At 43.5% G+C, this 17042-nt stretch overlaps 1 protein-coding gene across 1 annotated transcript in view; it reads left to right on the top strand.

Annotated features, from left to right (window-relative positions):
* CFLAR (CASP8 and FADD like apoptosis regulator) overlaps positions 1-17042 on the top strand; it is a 74747-nt gene that overhangs the window by 57241 nt on the left and 464 nt on the right. Inside the window, exons 6-7 of the mRNA XM_049773340.1 lie at positions 78-159; positions 13088-13592. Of these exons, the coding sequence (XP_049629297.1) occupies positions 78-159; positions 13088-13592 (587 nt within the window). The remainder of the gene's footprint in view (positions 1-77; positions 160-13087; positions 13593-17042) is intronic.

Here is a 17042-nt window from a genome sequence, read left to right as displayed (position 1 = left end):
GAGTAGGTGATAAAAGGTGGTACCTTGCCTCACAGAGCCAAGTTTGGCCTCATAACAATCCCTGTCTTCCTTTGCAGAATGTACCAGAAGAGAGATACAGGATGAGGAGCAAGCACCTGGGAATCTGCCTGATTATTGATTGCCTTGGAAATGATCTAAGTAGGTTTGGCTGCTTTGCTCTCAGCCCCCCAATATGTACACACACACACACACACACACACACACACCCCTCTACCCCCACTAAGACTTGAGCTCTTCCACCACAAAGAGAAACACAAATGTCTCAGTTGAGTGTAGACTGAGCCAGGAGGCTTTTGGCGTTGGCTGGCTCTGGCTGGTACATAAAGGAAATGTGAGGTGAGTTTTGAATCCCAGCCTGAAGTTAAGAGGCAGCATTTCACTCACATTCCATTGCTGCAACACCTCGCCCCCAATCCCGTCTCACTGCAGTGAACTTGAACTCAGCCAGCTGGATCTATCCAACCTGTGTGCCAACATTTTCTGCTTAGTTGTTGCCTGTCTTTTTCTGACGGACTTAGTCTCTTATGATACAACCAAGGAAGTGCCAAGGGCTTTGAAAAGTGTAGCACATAATAGTTTTTAAAATCTTTCTTGAACGCCCGAATCATTTCATTTCCCTAGGTTTCCATCTTCTCACCATTTTCTTACACTGAGATAGAGGTAAAGGCTCCACTTCAAATGTTACCTTGGTGACTTTGATAGAAAGAGAATGTCAGGGAAGGTCAAACTAGCATTTGATTAGGCTGCATTTCCCCAGACTTCAGATATGAGCTCATTTTCTCATGTCCTATTTTTGGTGAGATGTGAGAAGTGCCATCTCCTAGCTATAGATAAGTGTTCCATCTTTTGCTTATTTAGTCCTTAGTACTGTGTCCTGTCAGTCTCAGTCTGTTTATAGGATTGGATCATTCCTAGACATTTTACAAGATGTCCTTCAGCAATAAGCAAATAGAAGTGTGGAGGGAAATGAGGTTTGTTACTTAGGACAGAGTGGCCCCACCTGGGCCCACAGTGAGGTAACTGGGATGGGATGAGGGGAAAGATGATGCCACCAGGGGTTTGGGAGACCCCTTTTACTAAGGCAGAGAGTAGGGGATTTAGAGTTTCTTAGGTTCTCTGTCAAGCACGTCAAGAGGGCAGGCATGTGAAACAGAATGCAAGAGCCCCAAAGAAGGAGGCAAAACTTCCCTCTTTGGAATGAGTTTGTAGAAGGAAGAGAGTCAGTTAGGGAGGAGCCTGGTGCTGACTTCCCCTTTGAAAAGGGGAACTCAACCGTCAGTCCTTAATATCTAATATCCGATGCTTAGAACATCTGTAACAAAACCTATTTGAGAAAAAGAAAAAAATGTGTATACAAACAAGGAACTATTGACTTGGTGAATAATTTCCTGCTTTGAAAGAGGTTGTACAGGTGCTTTCCTTTTGCTGTGGTAATTCCTGGTTTGTTCGTCAGAACAATGTTCATTACCAGGAGGTGGGTCAGAGGGCAAGTGTATGTGGGAGGCACATGTGGGAGGCACAGACTGGTCACTCCATTTTAGTCTGGGAGGGACCCTGGAGGTATCCAGTTTGCAGTGCCCCTTCAAGGAGGGAAGGGACCTGAGTCATAAAACCTAAGTTGTATGACTAGAATTCTAACTATCAAGTGGTAACCTATCACAAATTGGTGACTGGCTCCAAATCAGTCTCTGCTCTCTTCCTTGATGAATTACCAGTCTCTTATGCATAGGGCCAGGTGTGTTTTGTTATTTTCTTCTTTATAGATGTGTGTTGTATATGAAAATATTTCCATAGGATTATCCTTTGCCTGTTGTCCCACCTTGACTTTCCAGGTGGCAGCGCTGTTGAGCGGAATAGAGTTTGGGAGCGAGGTGTTCAGGATCTTTTGCCAGAGTTGGCTGGCTGGCTCAAGGTGTTTTGGAGGTAGCAGCAGGCTGACAAAGGACTCTTTAACCCTTAACCCCTTAACCCTCCTGTCTGTGTGGATTATTTGCTGCGGATAAATACTACCAAGATCTCCCCCCAAAAGGGGACAAGGGGATGGGAATCAATTTCTCATTCTGAAAGCTCTTTGCGGATACTCAAACAATCAACAAAGGTGAAAACGGGACCCAACAAATGGGGCAACAGGTGTGTAGTCATTGGACTCAATGGCATGGGTTTGAAATCATTGCTCTATATCCGTAACAGTGCCATGGATTTTCCTAACCTCTCTCTGGTCCATTTGCTCATCTCTCAGTGGGGTCTGTCTTACAGGGTGACTGGGAAGAAGAATTCCTGTTGGAAAGGGCTGAGCACAGTGCCTGGCCTAAATGTTAGCAGGTACTTTATGCCAGCTAACAAGATTTTTTCCCATTCAGTTTGCTTGATCCTTGTTGAAAACCCTTAAGCAAGGCTTCTACATGGTATGGGACTTGGAGTCTGTTTCCAGATAAGGGAGAGGCCAGAGGATTGAGAACTTGAGGAGTGAACCAGTTTCAAGGATCGGTGGGGGCAGATCCCCATGGGTAGTGACAAACTTGGAAGAAGAGGGTTTAACCTGAGTATGGGTAAATTCTGGAAAACAGCCAGGTGGAGAACTGCCCTCGGTTGTAGTGTACTTGGCAGAGAAGACTCTGGGTCCATAAACTAGCCAGGAGGACAGGAAGTGGCAGGATGTGATAGATAGGAAAGGAAGGGATGGTTGCAAGAGGCCAGGGGCACCTTTGGCCTAGTATTGACTCTGGTGCATTTGCACATCTGCAAGAGGTGAAGCAAACAAGTGGCCACTTAGTCACTGTTTAGACAGTCACTTAATCACTTTAGTCCTGTGCATTGGTGGATAGCCCTAGCTCAGAGGCCAAGCAGCACCCCCTGCTCTAACCTCACTATGACTGCCTCAGTGGAAGGATCCTGAATCCTCTGTACCTCTAGCTGAGGCACAGCAACCAGGGTCGCCTCTGTCTGGAAGAGACAGTCTCCTCTCACTCTTCAACTGTACAGATAACCAGCTATTCCCCATGCTCCCTCCTAGTGTCTTTTCATTGGGAACTCCAGTTTTGTTTGACTGAAGTCTTAATTTTGTTGACTGTCTTTTTTATATTAATATCTTTATTTAAACACCTTGATTACAAATATGATTGTAGTTGGGTTTTAGTCTTAACAGTGGTTAGGTGGAGTTTTCTCTGTTCTTCCCTAGTTTGTTTGTTTATTTATGGTCACACCTGGTGCTGCTCAGGGGTTACTCCTGGCTCTGTACTTAGAAATCACTCCTGACAGTTTGGGGGGACCCTGTGGGATGCCAGAGATTGAACCCAGGTCTGCCTTGTACAGGCAAATGTTTTCCCTACACTGCTATTGTTCTGACCCCCTAGTTTTTATTTTTGTTTTGTTTTTGAACCTCACCTGATGGTGCTCAAGTCCTCTTTCTGTGCTCAGGGATTACCCCTGGCAGGCTTGGGTAACATTTGGGATGCTGAGGACCAAGCTCCAGCTAGCCACGTACAAGGAAAGTGCCCTACCTTCATTTTCTCCTAGTTAGCTTTGTTCAGCTCTTGAACATTTAGAAGGAGTCAAATAGTATTATTTCTACTGAAAACAGGGATCTCAATAAGACGTCTGGACTTTGACTTTATGAGAAGTTCAATGCCACATCACAGACAGATGTCCTGACTGGCACTCTGGGCCCAAAGTGCCAGCTGGTTTTAAGCTCTTGAATAAGAGTTGCTGTTTGCTCTTTTCTTCTTTTCTCTTTCTGAGAAGCTTGAATTATTCTCATACTTTTCAGCTCGGCTAAGTTTTTCAAGCAGGTGCTGCCAAAACCCTCAGTAAGTTTTGCAGAAGTGGAAAACACACACTTCTGACACACGTCTCCTGACACATGCTGTGCTGGTGATGCTGATGGAATGTTGACTACTGCTCTGTCCTCCACCCCTGTGACTTCCTTGGAGCTGAATTCTCCATCAGTAGTTTTTACTTGTAACATCTGGAGTTAAACTCAGTTAAGGTTAGGATGGGTGGATAGCATAGCAGGGAAGGGAGGACATTTGTGTTTGCTCTTAAGCGTTGATTCATGGTGAAGGACATTAGGTAATGGCAGGGGATAGTGTTCTGATAAAGATGTATTCTCTTGACACCTGCCAGCTTGAGTGCCAAGCAGTACCCCTTCAGCACCTTTTTTCTTGAAGGCTAATGTGCTTTCCAGATGGTTTCGTCATAGGGCCATAAGACTATGTTGGGAATTCTTCCCAGAGGCATCTCTATCCTTAAAGACCAAGTGTCTATTCAGTTGGAAGTTTATCATCTTTAGTGAAATTTCTTTTTCAGTCACAGTTATTTGCAGCTTAGGCCACATTGCAATTCCCCTCTTTTTTTTTTAATAAACAGGATAAATCTAGGGTACAAATAAGTAGAAGTCCATAGTTCCTTATGGATATTTTGGCATTTCAGATTTAGGAAGGTTCAAAAGATTAGAAGGATGACATGCTACATATTTATGATGTGTAGAGCATTTCAGCAGCATGTAGGCATCCCTCCATTGTCAAATATGGTACCATTTCTATAGAGGAATGAATACTATTTATATTATGTGGGCCAAGTAAAAATGGCAAATGGCTTTTCTTTGGTTCAGGAAAGGTGTTACCACACAAGTATTGAGTCTCCATACAGTGCTTGAAAGGAGATATTGAACAGTGCTTTTAAAAAAGGCATCTAAGAAGCAGTGGTAATTTCAACTGTGCTTTGATTGTCCATAAATACATTATTTTCTGAATCAGTGAAATATTAAATTATAGTCTGCCTCCATGCTCACCCATCCTTCTGTCTTCACCCTCATCCTTCCCTCTGGTAGGGCTTTAGTGCTATTTTAGGAGCCCCAACTTAAATAATACATTCTTAAAAATCTCATGTCCTGGTATCCTAGTCAGCTTCACTCCTCTACCACCTGTTTCCCCTACTGATTGGCTCCTGTCTTATGTCCACTTACAGAGATGGACATAAGACATGTAAAACACATGCCTTGCATGTGTGATACTCTGGCTAGAGGCCCAGCAACACACACGTACATTCACACTCAATAAAAGTTTAATTTATTAAAATCTTGGCTTTCCCAAGGGGTAACAGGCTTCTTGAAGCATTAGAAATTCATTAATACGGGGCCGGTGAGGTGGCGCTAGAGGTAAGGTGCCTGCTTTACAAGCGCTAGCCAAGGAAGGACAGTGGTTTGATCCCCCGGCATCCCATATGGTCCCCCAAGCCAGGGGCAATTTCTGAGCGCTTAGCCAGGTGTAACCCCTGAGCATCAAATGGGTGTGGTCCGTAAAACCAAAAAAAAATTATTATTACCCTCTTTTCTTATCTCTTATCTCAGTAACAAGAGAAGAAAATTTGTAAAACACTTTTTGGATGAAATGAATTCTAGAAATGCTTAATGTTGTCATGGAGATTTGCTGTGTCTACTCACCTGAACAGTTGAGACTTCTCCTCTAGCATGACCTGTTAGTAATTCTGGTCAGCCCCACATTCTCATCTATGTGCCCCCAAAATGCCCCTTTAACACATTGTTTCCTGCCTAATTTGCTTTTCATTTGTTTGAACTCTTAACAGTGCAGAGTCTGGTACACTCATGGTAGCCAGTAAGTGGTTGGGAAACTATAATAAAATCTCCCCTCTTTCTTGTTCATTACATTTCTTTGCTCATAGATCCCTCTTCAGACATGGTATCAAGATTAGTGTAGATTCATTGGAGATTAAAGCTGTTTCTAAATAAATGGGCTCTGACATTTCCTGTGTTGAGTTTTCAATTTTATCTCAGTAGGCCCAAACCTGTGTTTGACTAATGCTGGCTTGACTCCTTCACAATATTCTTTACAATATTCCTATACTGACGCTGGCCAGAAGCAAACCTGATCAATCATTTTAAGAAACTGATTTTTGTTGTTGTTATTGTTGTTTATTTGGTTTGGAATTTGGGTCACAGACCAGCAGGGCAGTGCTCAGGGATTACTCCTGGTTCTGTGCTTCAGGATTCCTTCTAGCAGTGCTCAGGAGACCATTTGCAGTAATGAGGATTGAATCATGTGGAGAACTGATATTTAAAGAACAGCTGACAGCAAGGGCAGAAGTGGGTGTTTTTTTCTGGAGTGGGGGCGCTGAGAAGGAGAAGTGATGCTGAGGCAGTTTGCTGAAGTTTAGGTTTCCATTTCACCACCCTTATTTTTTTCTAATTGCAGAAGTGACAGGACAGTCAGTGACACACATGATTTCATTTCTTAATCAGACCCTATTTGGGGAGGCACACCCGGTGGTGCTCAAGGGTTACTTACTCTTGGCTTTGCCCTCAGAAATCACTCCTGGCAGACTTGGGGGACCATATGGAATGCTGGGGATGGAACCCAAGTTGGCTATGTGTAAGGCAAATGCCCTACCACTGTGCTATTGCTCCGGTCCTGAGAACCCATTTTAGATCAGGAGCTGGACCATCCTCAACACCAGGGAGAAGATTCCTAGAAGGGTGTGCAGGGATTTGAGCTATGGAAGCACTACCTTAATTTTCTATGAAAGTTATATTCTATCTGTGGCTGGGACTATAGCACAGCAGGTAGGGCTTTTGCCTTGCACTTGGCTGACCTGAGCCAGCCAGGAATGATTTCTGAGTACAGAGGCAGGAGTAACCCCTGAGCACTGCCAGGTATGGCACAATAACTATATATATGTATGTATATATATATATATATATATATATATATATACATACACACACATATATAAATCTTCTATCAGAACAAACGTCTTACCCTCTTTCTTAGGAAGATGAGGGGAAGACTGTGCTCAAGACTCATTCCTGGTGGTGCTTGGAATACATTAGGGAGTGCTGAGGATTGAGCTTGAGTCATCAGTGGATAAGACAAGCACCCTATCAACTATGCTATCTTTCTGCCCCCCTGCAAAACCCTTTTTTATAACAGTGTCATTGATTAATACAAAAAGTAGCAGAGGTTAGATCAGAATCATCATCAGAACAGCAATTGGGAAAATTAGAAACAGTCTGTGAGCCAGGAGATTGATTGCACACTGAGCACAGGAAGAAATATGGAAAGGTGACTTATAAGGCAGTTTTAGTGAGGGGGGCCAGTATATAGTCATCTGAAATGACAGGAAATTGGTTTGTGGGTGTTGTTCAAAGATGTAGTTTAGTGTTGCTTATGATTCCCAGGGCCAAAACCATAAGTGACCGAGACCAAAAATTTCCCCTTTGCCTTAAAAAACTCAATTCAGCTTTGCATGTGTGATTACATTGTGCTTTTTCTCCTCATGGAACTTTCACTATAGTTTCAGTTGACATTTGAGCTTGTCACAAGTGTCACAGTCATGTGTTTGAAAAATGTGATATCAACATTAGTGTTAATCACGTTTTCTACACGAGTGAGGCCATATCATGACAAGGTCATATATTAGAAAGCCATATCACTATCCCCCCCCCCCCATGGTCCTAGAAGTTAGGATATACCTATGGTCTTGCTGGATCATGTCACAATCTAAGTCCAGTTAGATAGCATTGTGCCTCCCTGAAATACTGTAAAGTCTTAAGATGTGATAGTAACCAGATATCAGATGCAGTGACATCAAGCTGGTCACTGTTAAGTGGTGGCTTTCCAGTATTCTGTATTACCCGAGTCTACTCTGTGCTCTCTTTTGTGGAGAGAAACTACATTTGGCTGTGCTAAGGGCCCTGGATATGTGTTCAGGGCCTACTCCTAGCAGTGAGGGGCACCCCTGTGATGCTAGGAATTGAACTGGAGTCAGTTGCAGGCAAAGTAAGTGCCTTAATCTCACTACTATTTCTCTGGGTCCTGAATTTTGTTTGCTTCTAGTCTCAAGTCTGTCGGGATTTGGTGCTTTGATTAGCCTTCTTTTGGGCACAGGGAGCCTGTATGGTGCTTGGCTTCACCTCTATTATTAGCCTTTACCTCCTGTCCAATAATTTTTGCTCCAGCCAGACGTAGGGTTTACTTCACCCTCTTAGCCCCTCAACTGGCCTCATTTGATCCTCAGTACCAAACAAAGTGTAGACCTCCCAAGCAGGTGGAAGAAGCAAAACATAACCCAGAACTTACAAATAGGTCTTCTGACCCAATACTGGTTCTTCTTTGGTCTTTGGTTCCTTTCCTGGCTCCCTAAGAGGTTCCCTGCTCACTGCTCTGTGCAGCAGGTTCACCCAAAGATGTTGAAGGAGCCCAGATAAAGGGGAGAGATTGGATACACAAGGCAGTATTATTCTGTTCCTGACACTTCTGTATTAGGACAAAAAGGAAAGGGGTCTGCTTATTAAGGGCTTTTGATAACAAGAAAAACTCTTAAGAGACAGTTTGGAGAGAAGCAAATCAGATTGAGTGAGATCACAAACAAGTAGAGGAAAGAACTTTGATGCTGATGTTTCCTTACTTGCTTCTGCCACCTAGAGGAGCAATCGGATCATCCATGCGCAGAGACGGAGTTGGAGAGAAGTTTGTATGTAATGATCTAATAATAACTAGCCGAGTTCCAGGTCAGATCCCCTCATTGTACAAAAGCAATCTGAGTATGTAATTCTAGGAATAGAAGATTCACTCCCCACCTCAGGCCATGATTCGGGAGCAGTGCTGCTATTTTTATTTTATTTTTCTATAGCATTGAGGCCTACTTCATTTCTTTTTCCTATTTTATGCTCAGGAGCCAGAAGAGAAAGAAGTTACAATTGCTTGCTTTTACTTTCATCCTCTATTAGCGGATGACAATGTTTTCACGGCAGAAAAAATTTAAAAACTCTTGATGGAAGCCATGAGCCCTCGAACTATGTATGACTATCCTTGTGTTATAATGTGTCATATCACTTAGTCTAGAAAATGGAGAATTTTCAGAACACAAGTTCTATGGTAGTTTCAATTATTTTATTATTTTCAGACTCCTTTCTGGTCTAAACTGGCATGAGATGGGGTCATTTGTTCTTTGGGAATTTTATCTCTTTTACTTATTTATTAATTAAAATGAAACATTTTATTTTAATTAATTGTGTCATTTAATTTGGAATGAGTATAGTGGGAACATATCTGAAGGCTCAGCCCAGGGGAGGAAGAAAGGTGGATACCAAATCATGAGGACAAATCCAGAGAAGTAGGGGGGTCAAGAGATAGCACAGCAGGTAGGACATTTGCCTTGCTTCTGGCTGACCCAGGTTAGATCCCCCGCATCCCATATAGTCACTGAGAACTGACAGGAGTAATTTCTGAGCACAAAGCCAGAAGCCCTTCACATCACCAAGTGTGACCTAAAAGCTAAAAACAAAACAAAACAAAACAAAACAAAACCAGATCCAGAGAAATGGCTTGGTAGTTGGCTGACAACCTGAGTTAAAACAAACTTGTTTTGCTTCATTTTGGGATTCGAACATTTTTTTTATGTTTTAGAACATTTTTATTTCTATTCACCAAAAGAATGAAGAACAATAGGAATCCCTTAAACAAGAAATAAGTCTTATGGGGGCTGGAATGATCACAGTGGGTAGGATGTTTGCCTTGTTTGTGGCTGAACTGAGACCAACTCGAGTTCGATCCCTGACATCTCATATGGTCCTCCGAGTCTACGAGGAGCAATTTCTGAATGCAGAGCAAGGAGTAACCCTTGAACACCACCAGGTATGGTCCAAAAACCAATAATAAAAAAAGGACAACCCAAAAATAAAAAAGATGGACAGAGATTTTTCTTTTTATTAGAAAGGGAATTACAAATAATTGTGTATATGTTTTTTATTGGGGGGGGCACACCTGGCAGTTCATAGAGCTTAAAGGTTAACTCCTGGTAGGGCTCAGAGGACTGAGGTATGGGTATTGAATCATGGTTGGCCACGGGCAAGGCCAGTACCTTCCTTGTTGTGCTTTTGCTCTGGTTTCCTAGAAATCATGTGTACAAATATCAGCAGCTTTTCGTTTTTGTTTTTTTTTTGGGGGGGGGGCACACCCAGTGACGCTCAGGGGTTACTCCTGACTATGTGCTCAGAACTCACTCCTGGCTTGGGGGACCATATGGGACGCCGGGGGATCAAACTGTGGTCCATCCTAGGCTAGCGCGTGCAAGGCAGACGCCTTACTGCTTGCGCCACTGTTCCAGCCCCAATATCAGCAGCTTTATTGCATAATCCCATGTAATCTCCCCCAGCATCCTTAGAGAGGTGTCATCAGCATTTCTGTTTAAAGCTGGGGATTCCCTCTTCCTGAAAGGTGAGTCATTTTTAAGTCAGACACTGACTGACTGACTCCTCCAAGGGGAGGCCAGTCCTGACAGGCAAGTCAAGATTATAATTTACTTCTGCTTTCTTCCATGCTACTGGAGGCAAGAGGCAATTCAGACATTCTGGAAACTGGAAGAACAATGTTTTGTTTGTTTTTTTTGTTTTGAGGCCACACTCAGCCACACTAAGGGCTTAGTCCTGGCTCTGTGCTCAGGGCTTACTCCAGGTAGGCTCAGAGGACCATATGGGATGCTGGGGATCGAACCTGGGTCAGCTTTGTGTAAGTCAAACCTGACATGCTGTGCTGTTGCTCCAACCCCATGCAAGAACAATGTTGAGGACATGGTAGGGTGTCATGACTTCCGGAGACCAGCTTCAGGTGAAGGGGCCTGCAGCAGGGTTGCCATGAGAATTACAAGAAAGAGGGACAGTAAAGAAACAGTATGGGGTCAGGGGCTAATTGTCTCATGGACAGAGAGCCCAGATTGTCTTCCATGTAGGATATTTATTGTTCAGCAATCATCTGTCATAGAAGGGCATATTACAGAGTTTTAGTTAATGCTAGCAAAGCCCAAGGGGGGGGTGTCTTTACATTTCATAAGGGAATGTGAGGAAAGAGGAGGTTTAAGGTATAGTTCCTGAAGGTTGTCTTCCTCCAGGATGGGTGGCAAATAAAAAAAACTTCTGCCCTCCAGTAGGACTTCTCTGTGGACTCAGATCTTTATCTGCACCTTCTCTCGGATTATCTGACCTCTATACTTGGGCAAGAGTCGTCACTGCTTGAGGGAAGGAGGCATCTAGGAAGCAAGCAGGAGCAGAACCAAGGAGTCTCTAGGTGGTCCCAATTTAATGGTCTCTGAATCAGCGGTAGCAGGGAAGGCAGGGATGGCATAGCCAGTGCCCTGTTATAGCAGCAGCTGTTTGTCTTTCCTCTTGGCCCTGCAACCTACAAAGGCATCATGGCTTGTATCCTTGTGTGTTTTTTTAAGAAGGAGCCCTTTGGAGAAGTCTCAACTTGGTTTTAGTTGAAGAGCAAAAGTTCTTTTAAATTGTTCTTTCCTTGCTTCAAAGCCACGAGACTGAGCACAGTGTGTGTCTGTGGCCCAATGGGAAGAAGTATGGCAGGGAGAGGCCTCTGGTGGGATGTATGTAAATTGCACATTTATTCAGGCTGATTCCTGCCCACCTATGTGGCAGGTTCCTTCCAGATTTCTTCTTCTTCTTCTTTTTCTTTCTTCTTCTTCTTTTTTTTTTTTTGGCTTTCAAGCCTTTATTAAAGAGCCATGGCCCTAAGATTTAGATCTTGTTGAAAGCAGCCACATCCATGGACTGTACGTAGTCCTCAAAAGCCGTGATCTGCTCCTCCAGCATGTCTGTCCCTACTTTATTGTCTTCAACCACACACTGTATTTGAAGTTTTTGATTCCTTATCCCACTGGTACCAGTTTTGAAGAGCCCCAAACCAAGCCATCAGCTTGAATGCTTCGGACACACTCCTCCAACTTGGCCATATCTGTCTCATCATCCCAAGGTTTCACATCTACTAAGATGGAAGACTTGGCCACAAGTGCAGGTTTAAATTCTATTTGAATTCATTATCTCCAGTGTTTGTCACACACGTCTATGCCTTACTCTCTGTTTGGCTAAGAAAGAGGTATTGACTTGTGCAACTATTTCTTTCCCACAGAGGAATGCCACAACAGCCACTTTTAGAGCTTCTTTTTCTTAAATTTAATGATTATGTTGACAACAATTTTCATACTGAAGTTTCGGTCACAGAATGTATATCACCCTTCATCAGTGTGATCTTCCCACCACCGATGTTCCCCATCCCCTCCTGTCTCTTAGACATGCATTCTGCCTCTCTCCCTCACTATCATTGTCATTTTGGGGGGGAAGTGGCACTCAGAGGTTACTCCTGGCTCTGCGCTCAGAAATCACTCCTGACAGGCTTGGGGGACCATATGGGAAGCCGGGGATTGAACCCAGGTTTGTACCGGGTGAACTGCATGCAAGGCAACCACCCTATTGCTGTGCTATCACTCTGGCCCCTACTATCATTGTCATGATAGTTTTCATTATGGTTAGTGCTCTAGCTGCATTCACTGCTCTTCATATCATGAGCTGGTCTTCCTGGCATTCATCTCTATTGTTTCTGGATATTATTGCCATTTCTTTTATTTTTCTTATATCCCACAGATGAGTGAGACTATTCTATGTCTATTCCTTTCCCTCTGGCTTATTTCAATTAGCACAATAGTCTCCATGTCCATCTATGTATAGGGAAATTTTATGACTTCATTTTTCTTAACAGATGCATAGTATCCATTGTGTAAGGGTACCACAGTTTCTTTAGACATTCATTTGTTGTTGGACACCTGGGTTGTTTCCAGATTTTGGCTATTGTAAATAGTGCTGTGATAAACATAGGGGTGCAGAGTGCATTATTATTTTGCGTCTTGTGCTCCTAGAGTATATATCCCTAGGAGTGGTATAGCTGGATCATATGGGAGCTCAATTTTCCTGTTTGTTTTTCAACCCGGTGACACTCAGGGGTTACTCCTGGCTATGTGCTCAGAAATCGCTCCTGGCTTGAGGGACCATATGGGACTCTGGGGCTCGAACTTGGTCCGTCCTGGGTCAGCTGTGTGCAAAGCAAATGCCCTACAAATACACTACTGCTCAGGCCCAATTTTCCAGATCTTTGAACTAAGATACAGAAGCAGAAACTCAGCAGGGAAGATGGAACCTCAAGAGGGTTGCTGCCCTCTGGTACCTGCTTTTCTCACTCCATTGTCTGCATGTTTGATTGTTTCCACCCAGTGTTTCTTCAGAAAACCTTCACTTCCCTGGGTTTTGAGATCTGCTATTTCGTCTGTCAAACAGCACAGAATATAGAGAAGACTCTTCACAAAGTGGCCCTTGGACTTCAATACAAAGACTGGGACAGTTTTGTGTGTGTTCTGGTGAGCCGAGGGGACTCTGAGTGTGTGTTTGGGAAGGAGGAACTTTTCTCAAGATTTCCTTTGGCACACATCAAGAGGACCTTCCTGGCAGATGTCTGCCCATCTCTCGTAGGGAAGCCCAAGGTCTTTTTCATTCAGACCTACCTGGTGTCAGAGGACCACCGTGGAAGCGTCAGCCTCTTGGAGGTAGACGGGCCATCTGCAAGCTCTGTGGACTCCAGGGCTCAGCAACCCAGCATGGCTCACCGAGAAGCTGACATCTTCTGGAGCGAGTGCACAGCAGATGCATCTTTGCTGGATGAGGCCTCCAGCACGCCGTCCCAGTACCTGTGGTGCCTAGCTCAGAAGCTGCAGGAAGGCAGGTGAGGTGGCTGGCCTGTGTCCACTGGGTCCTTTTCCTACCTCCCAGCTGGCAGATGCTACTGGGCCATGTCTGACATCCTCTTTGGAGGAAGCAAATTCCTGTGGGATTGCCTCAGAAGTAGGCCTAGAACTTGCATGGTTCAGGGATGATGTTTGCCTTGATGTTCATAGATGATCTCCACCACTTATAGCTTGTGACCTAGAGTTTTTCTTTTAGGATGAGGGATTTTGTTTTCATTCGTTTCTTATAACAGAAATCATTCAGGTCACTTTTTTGAGATTCAGTATTAATTTGGGGGCTCTCTCAAGTGGAGTTTAGGAGTCCCAGGTACTCCACCAAGGTGGGGCCTCACTGCAAGGCTACAGGTGCGACTTTCAACATCCAAGCTGAGAATGTGACGCTGCTCAGGACCTCTAGGATTGGGGATACTCTGGCTCTCCTGGTGGTGCGGGGGCCCTCCAAAGATGCATCCTGTGGGACATTGAGGGAACCATGTAGTACCCAAGATCTAGTCCACTTTTGGTATGTGCTAGGCATTTTCCCTAATATATATATTGTTTGATTTGGGGGCTACACCCAGCAGGGCTCAGGGCTTACACCGGGCTCAGAACTCAGAGAACATTCTTGGAGAATCGGGGACCACATAGGATTATGAGATACCCAAATATATATATATATATATATATATATATATATATATATATATATATATATATATATATATATATATATATATATATATATATATATATTTGAGCCATGCCCAGAGGTGCTCAGGAGTTACTCCTGAATTTGACCCAAGGATTCACTCTTGGTGCTGCTCAGGGGACCATATAAGATGCCAGGGATTGAACCCAAGTTGACCACATTCAAGACAAATGCCCTTCCTGCTGTGCTATCACTTCAGTACCCAAGCATATATTCTTTAATTTAAAAAACTTTAATGGGGGGGGGGTTGGAGCAATAGCACAGGTAAGGCATTTGTCTTGCATGTGGCCAACACAGAATGGACCCTGGTTTGAATCCGGCATCCCATATGGTCCTCTGAGCCTGCCAGGAGTGACTTCGGAGCGCAGAGCCAGGAATAACCCTGAGCATTGCCGGTGTGACCCCATCCCCATAAAAATAAACTTTGAATGGAGCTGGGAAGACAGCTGCAAGGGTTCCAACATATATCTGATATGCATAGGGCCCAGAGGTTAGTTTTGGGCATCACACTGCCCACCATGCTCTGCCAGGGATAGCCCTGGTGGCCCCCAGCACCTCTGAGGAGGCCCAAATACAAACATAGCCATATGAAAAACAAAATAATGGAACCTCTGAAATATAGATGCCAAAAACAAATCATAAATTATAATCCTACTTATTAAAAGCCAGATTCTGCGAACTCTTAATGTGTTGCCCTCAAACTATAGGCCAGACCACTGATGCTCAGGGGTTACTCCTGACTCTGTGCTTTTCTGGTGGTACTCTGCTAGTGGGGACTATAAGGACTGCTGGGGATCAAACCTCAGTGCGTGGTAAACAATCTACCTGCTATATATCTCTGACTCTAATCATATATATATATTTTTGAAAAGAAACACACGATATTCTAAATGCAGATCTATAACACATAACATAAAGCACACATGTATTTTATATGTATGGATATATTATCGCCTCTGAACATAGTTTATTCATTCAACATATTTATAACCTGTATTCAGGGTAGTAAGATAAGTAAGTGAATGTGTAAGTAAAAGATAAGTAAATGTGTCTAATAAGTCAAAATAGAAATGCCACCCACTATTTATAAATTGTTCTTAGTGTGTCTAACAGTAGTGACTTCTTTCTGTGAATTGACATATTTTGCTAGTGTTATTTTCTATCTGTAGTTTAGACCATAAGTGATATAAGATTGCTCAATATTTAGTTGTTGGATAACATTTGTTTTCATCAAAAGGAACCAAATCATTTTTGCAGTTCAGCAGTTTGCTTGTTTTTTATTACTTGTAGAAAGTTTTTAGAAGAGAATTACTGTTTTAAATGATATACCTTTTGGGGTGAGGTTTAGGGACCTCCCTAGGAGTGCTCAGGGACCAGACACTAAATTCAGCAATGCTCGGCAGTGTGAGCTTGAGACTCTGGAGTGCAGGCCCCTGATGTGTGTGGGTCACTAGTGCCACTTGGGAACTCTACCATGCCAGGGATTGAACCTGAAGCCTTGAACTCGCAGTTCATATACTCCAGCTCATGCACTTCAATAAGCTTTGACATGCATTTTTAATATCTGATTACTACACTCCATCAAATGTATTATGAAAATTAATGCCAGCTTTGTGTGAGAGTTCCTGAGCCTCCAAAATTTTTACTGACACTGGCTGAAGCGTTTATGTTTCAAAGTCTGAACAAACTGATAGATGAAACATGGTATCTGATCAGTTCTGCAAATCTTTGTTATGTGGTATTTTTTTCTATATTTACTGACAGGAATATATTTCTTTTTCTTTTTCTTTTTTTTGGGGGGGGATGGAGGCACACCCAGTGATGCTCAGGGGTTATTCCTGGCTCTGTACTCAGGAATCACTCCTGGCAGACTCAGGGGAATCATATAGATTACTGGGGAATCTAACATTTATCAGTTGTGTGAAAAGCAAGTGTCTGAGCCACTGTACTATAGCTCTGGCCCCAGCAGAAATGCTTTTCTCTTCTTTTGGGCTTTTGAGCCACAACCAGTGGCAGTCAAGATTACCCTTTGGCTTTGTGCTCAGAACTTACTCTTGGCAGGCTCAGAGAATCATGTGGAATGTTGGGGATCAAACTGGCATCAGCTGTGTACAAACAAGTGCCCTATCTGCTTTACTATTGCTCAGCCCCAGTTAGAATCCTTTTCTAAGGGAAACCATGGTGATCTGGATTCAGTGCAGCCTCAGTGCATTCCCAGTGTAAGCTTAGCTTTCTGGGGCTGGAGCAATAATACAAAGAGCTGAAGCATGTGCTCGACATAACAAAGTCTCTGGCTTTCGTTCCCAGCACTGCAAGGCATTATCAGCACTGCTGGATATAGCCCTGGTAGTCCCCAGCACTGCTAGGGAGTCAAAAAATAGGTTTGGCATCCTTTTTACAGTTGCTTCCTAATTGTAATTTAGAATGGTATTTGGAGCCAGTTAGAGCAGGCATTATGCTAATAACAGGACTCTAGGGTTCAATTTCATGGTCTTTTATCACCTAGCTTTTGAATGGTAGATTTGCAGGAAGAAGAGGGGAAATGAGACCAGCTCAGCTCTAAAGGTTGATGTTCCATCCACCCACAGTTGCTTTGGACATCCAAAGGCATTGATCTGGCTGAAGTGTTTCAAGCATAAAATTCAGTTACCCCTTGGGTGAGGAATCTGTGGTCCTTGGCCCAGAGTACTCTGTGCCATTTTTGGTTACCAACTAAGCCATTGCCACAGTGTTTTTCACA

Source organism: Suncus etruscus, chromosome 5 (genome assembly GCF_024139225.1).
Source record: "Suncus etruscus isolate mSunEtr1 chromosome 5, mSunEtr1.pri.cur, whole genome shotgun sequence".
Classification (NCBI taxonomy): Eukaryota; Metazoa; Chordata; class Mammalia; order Eulipotyphla; family Soricidae; genus Suncus; species Suncus etruscus.
This window is presented reverse-complemented; position numbering and strand designations above follow the sequence as displayed.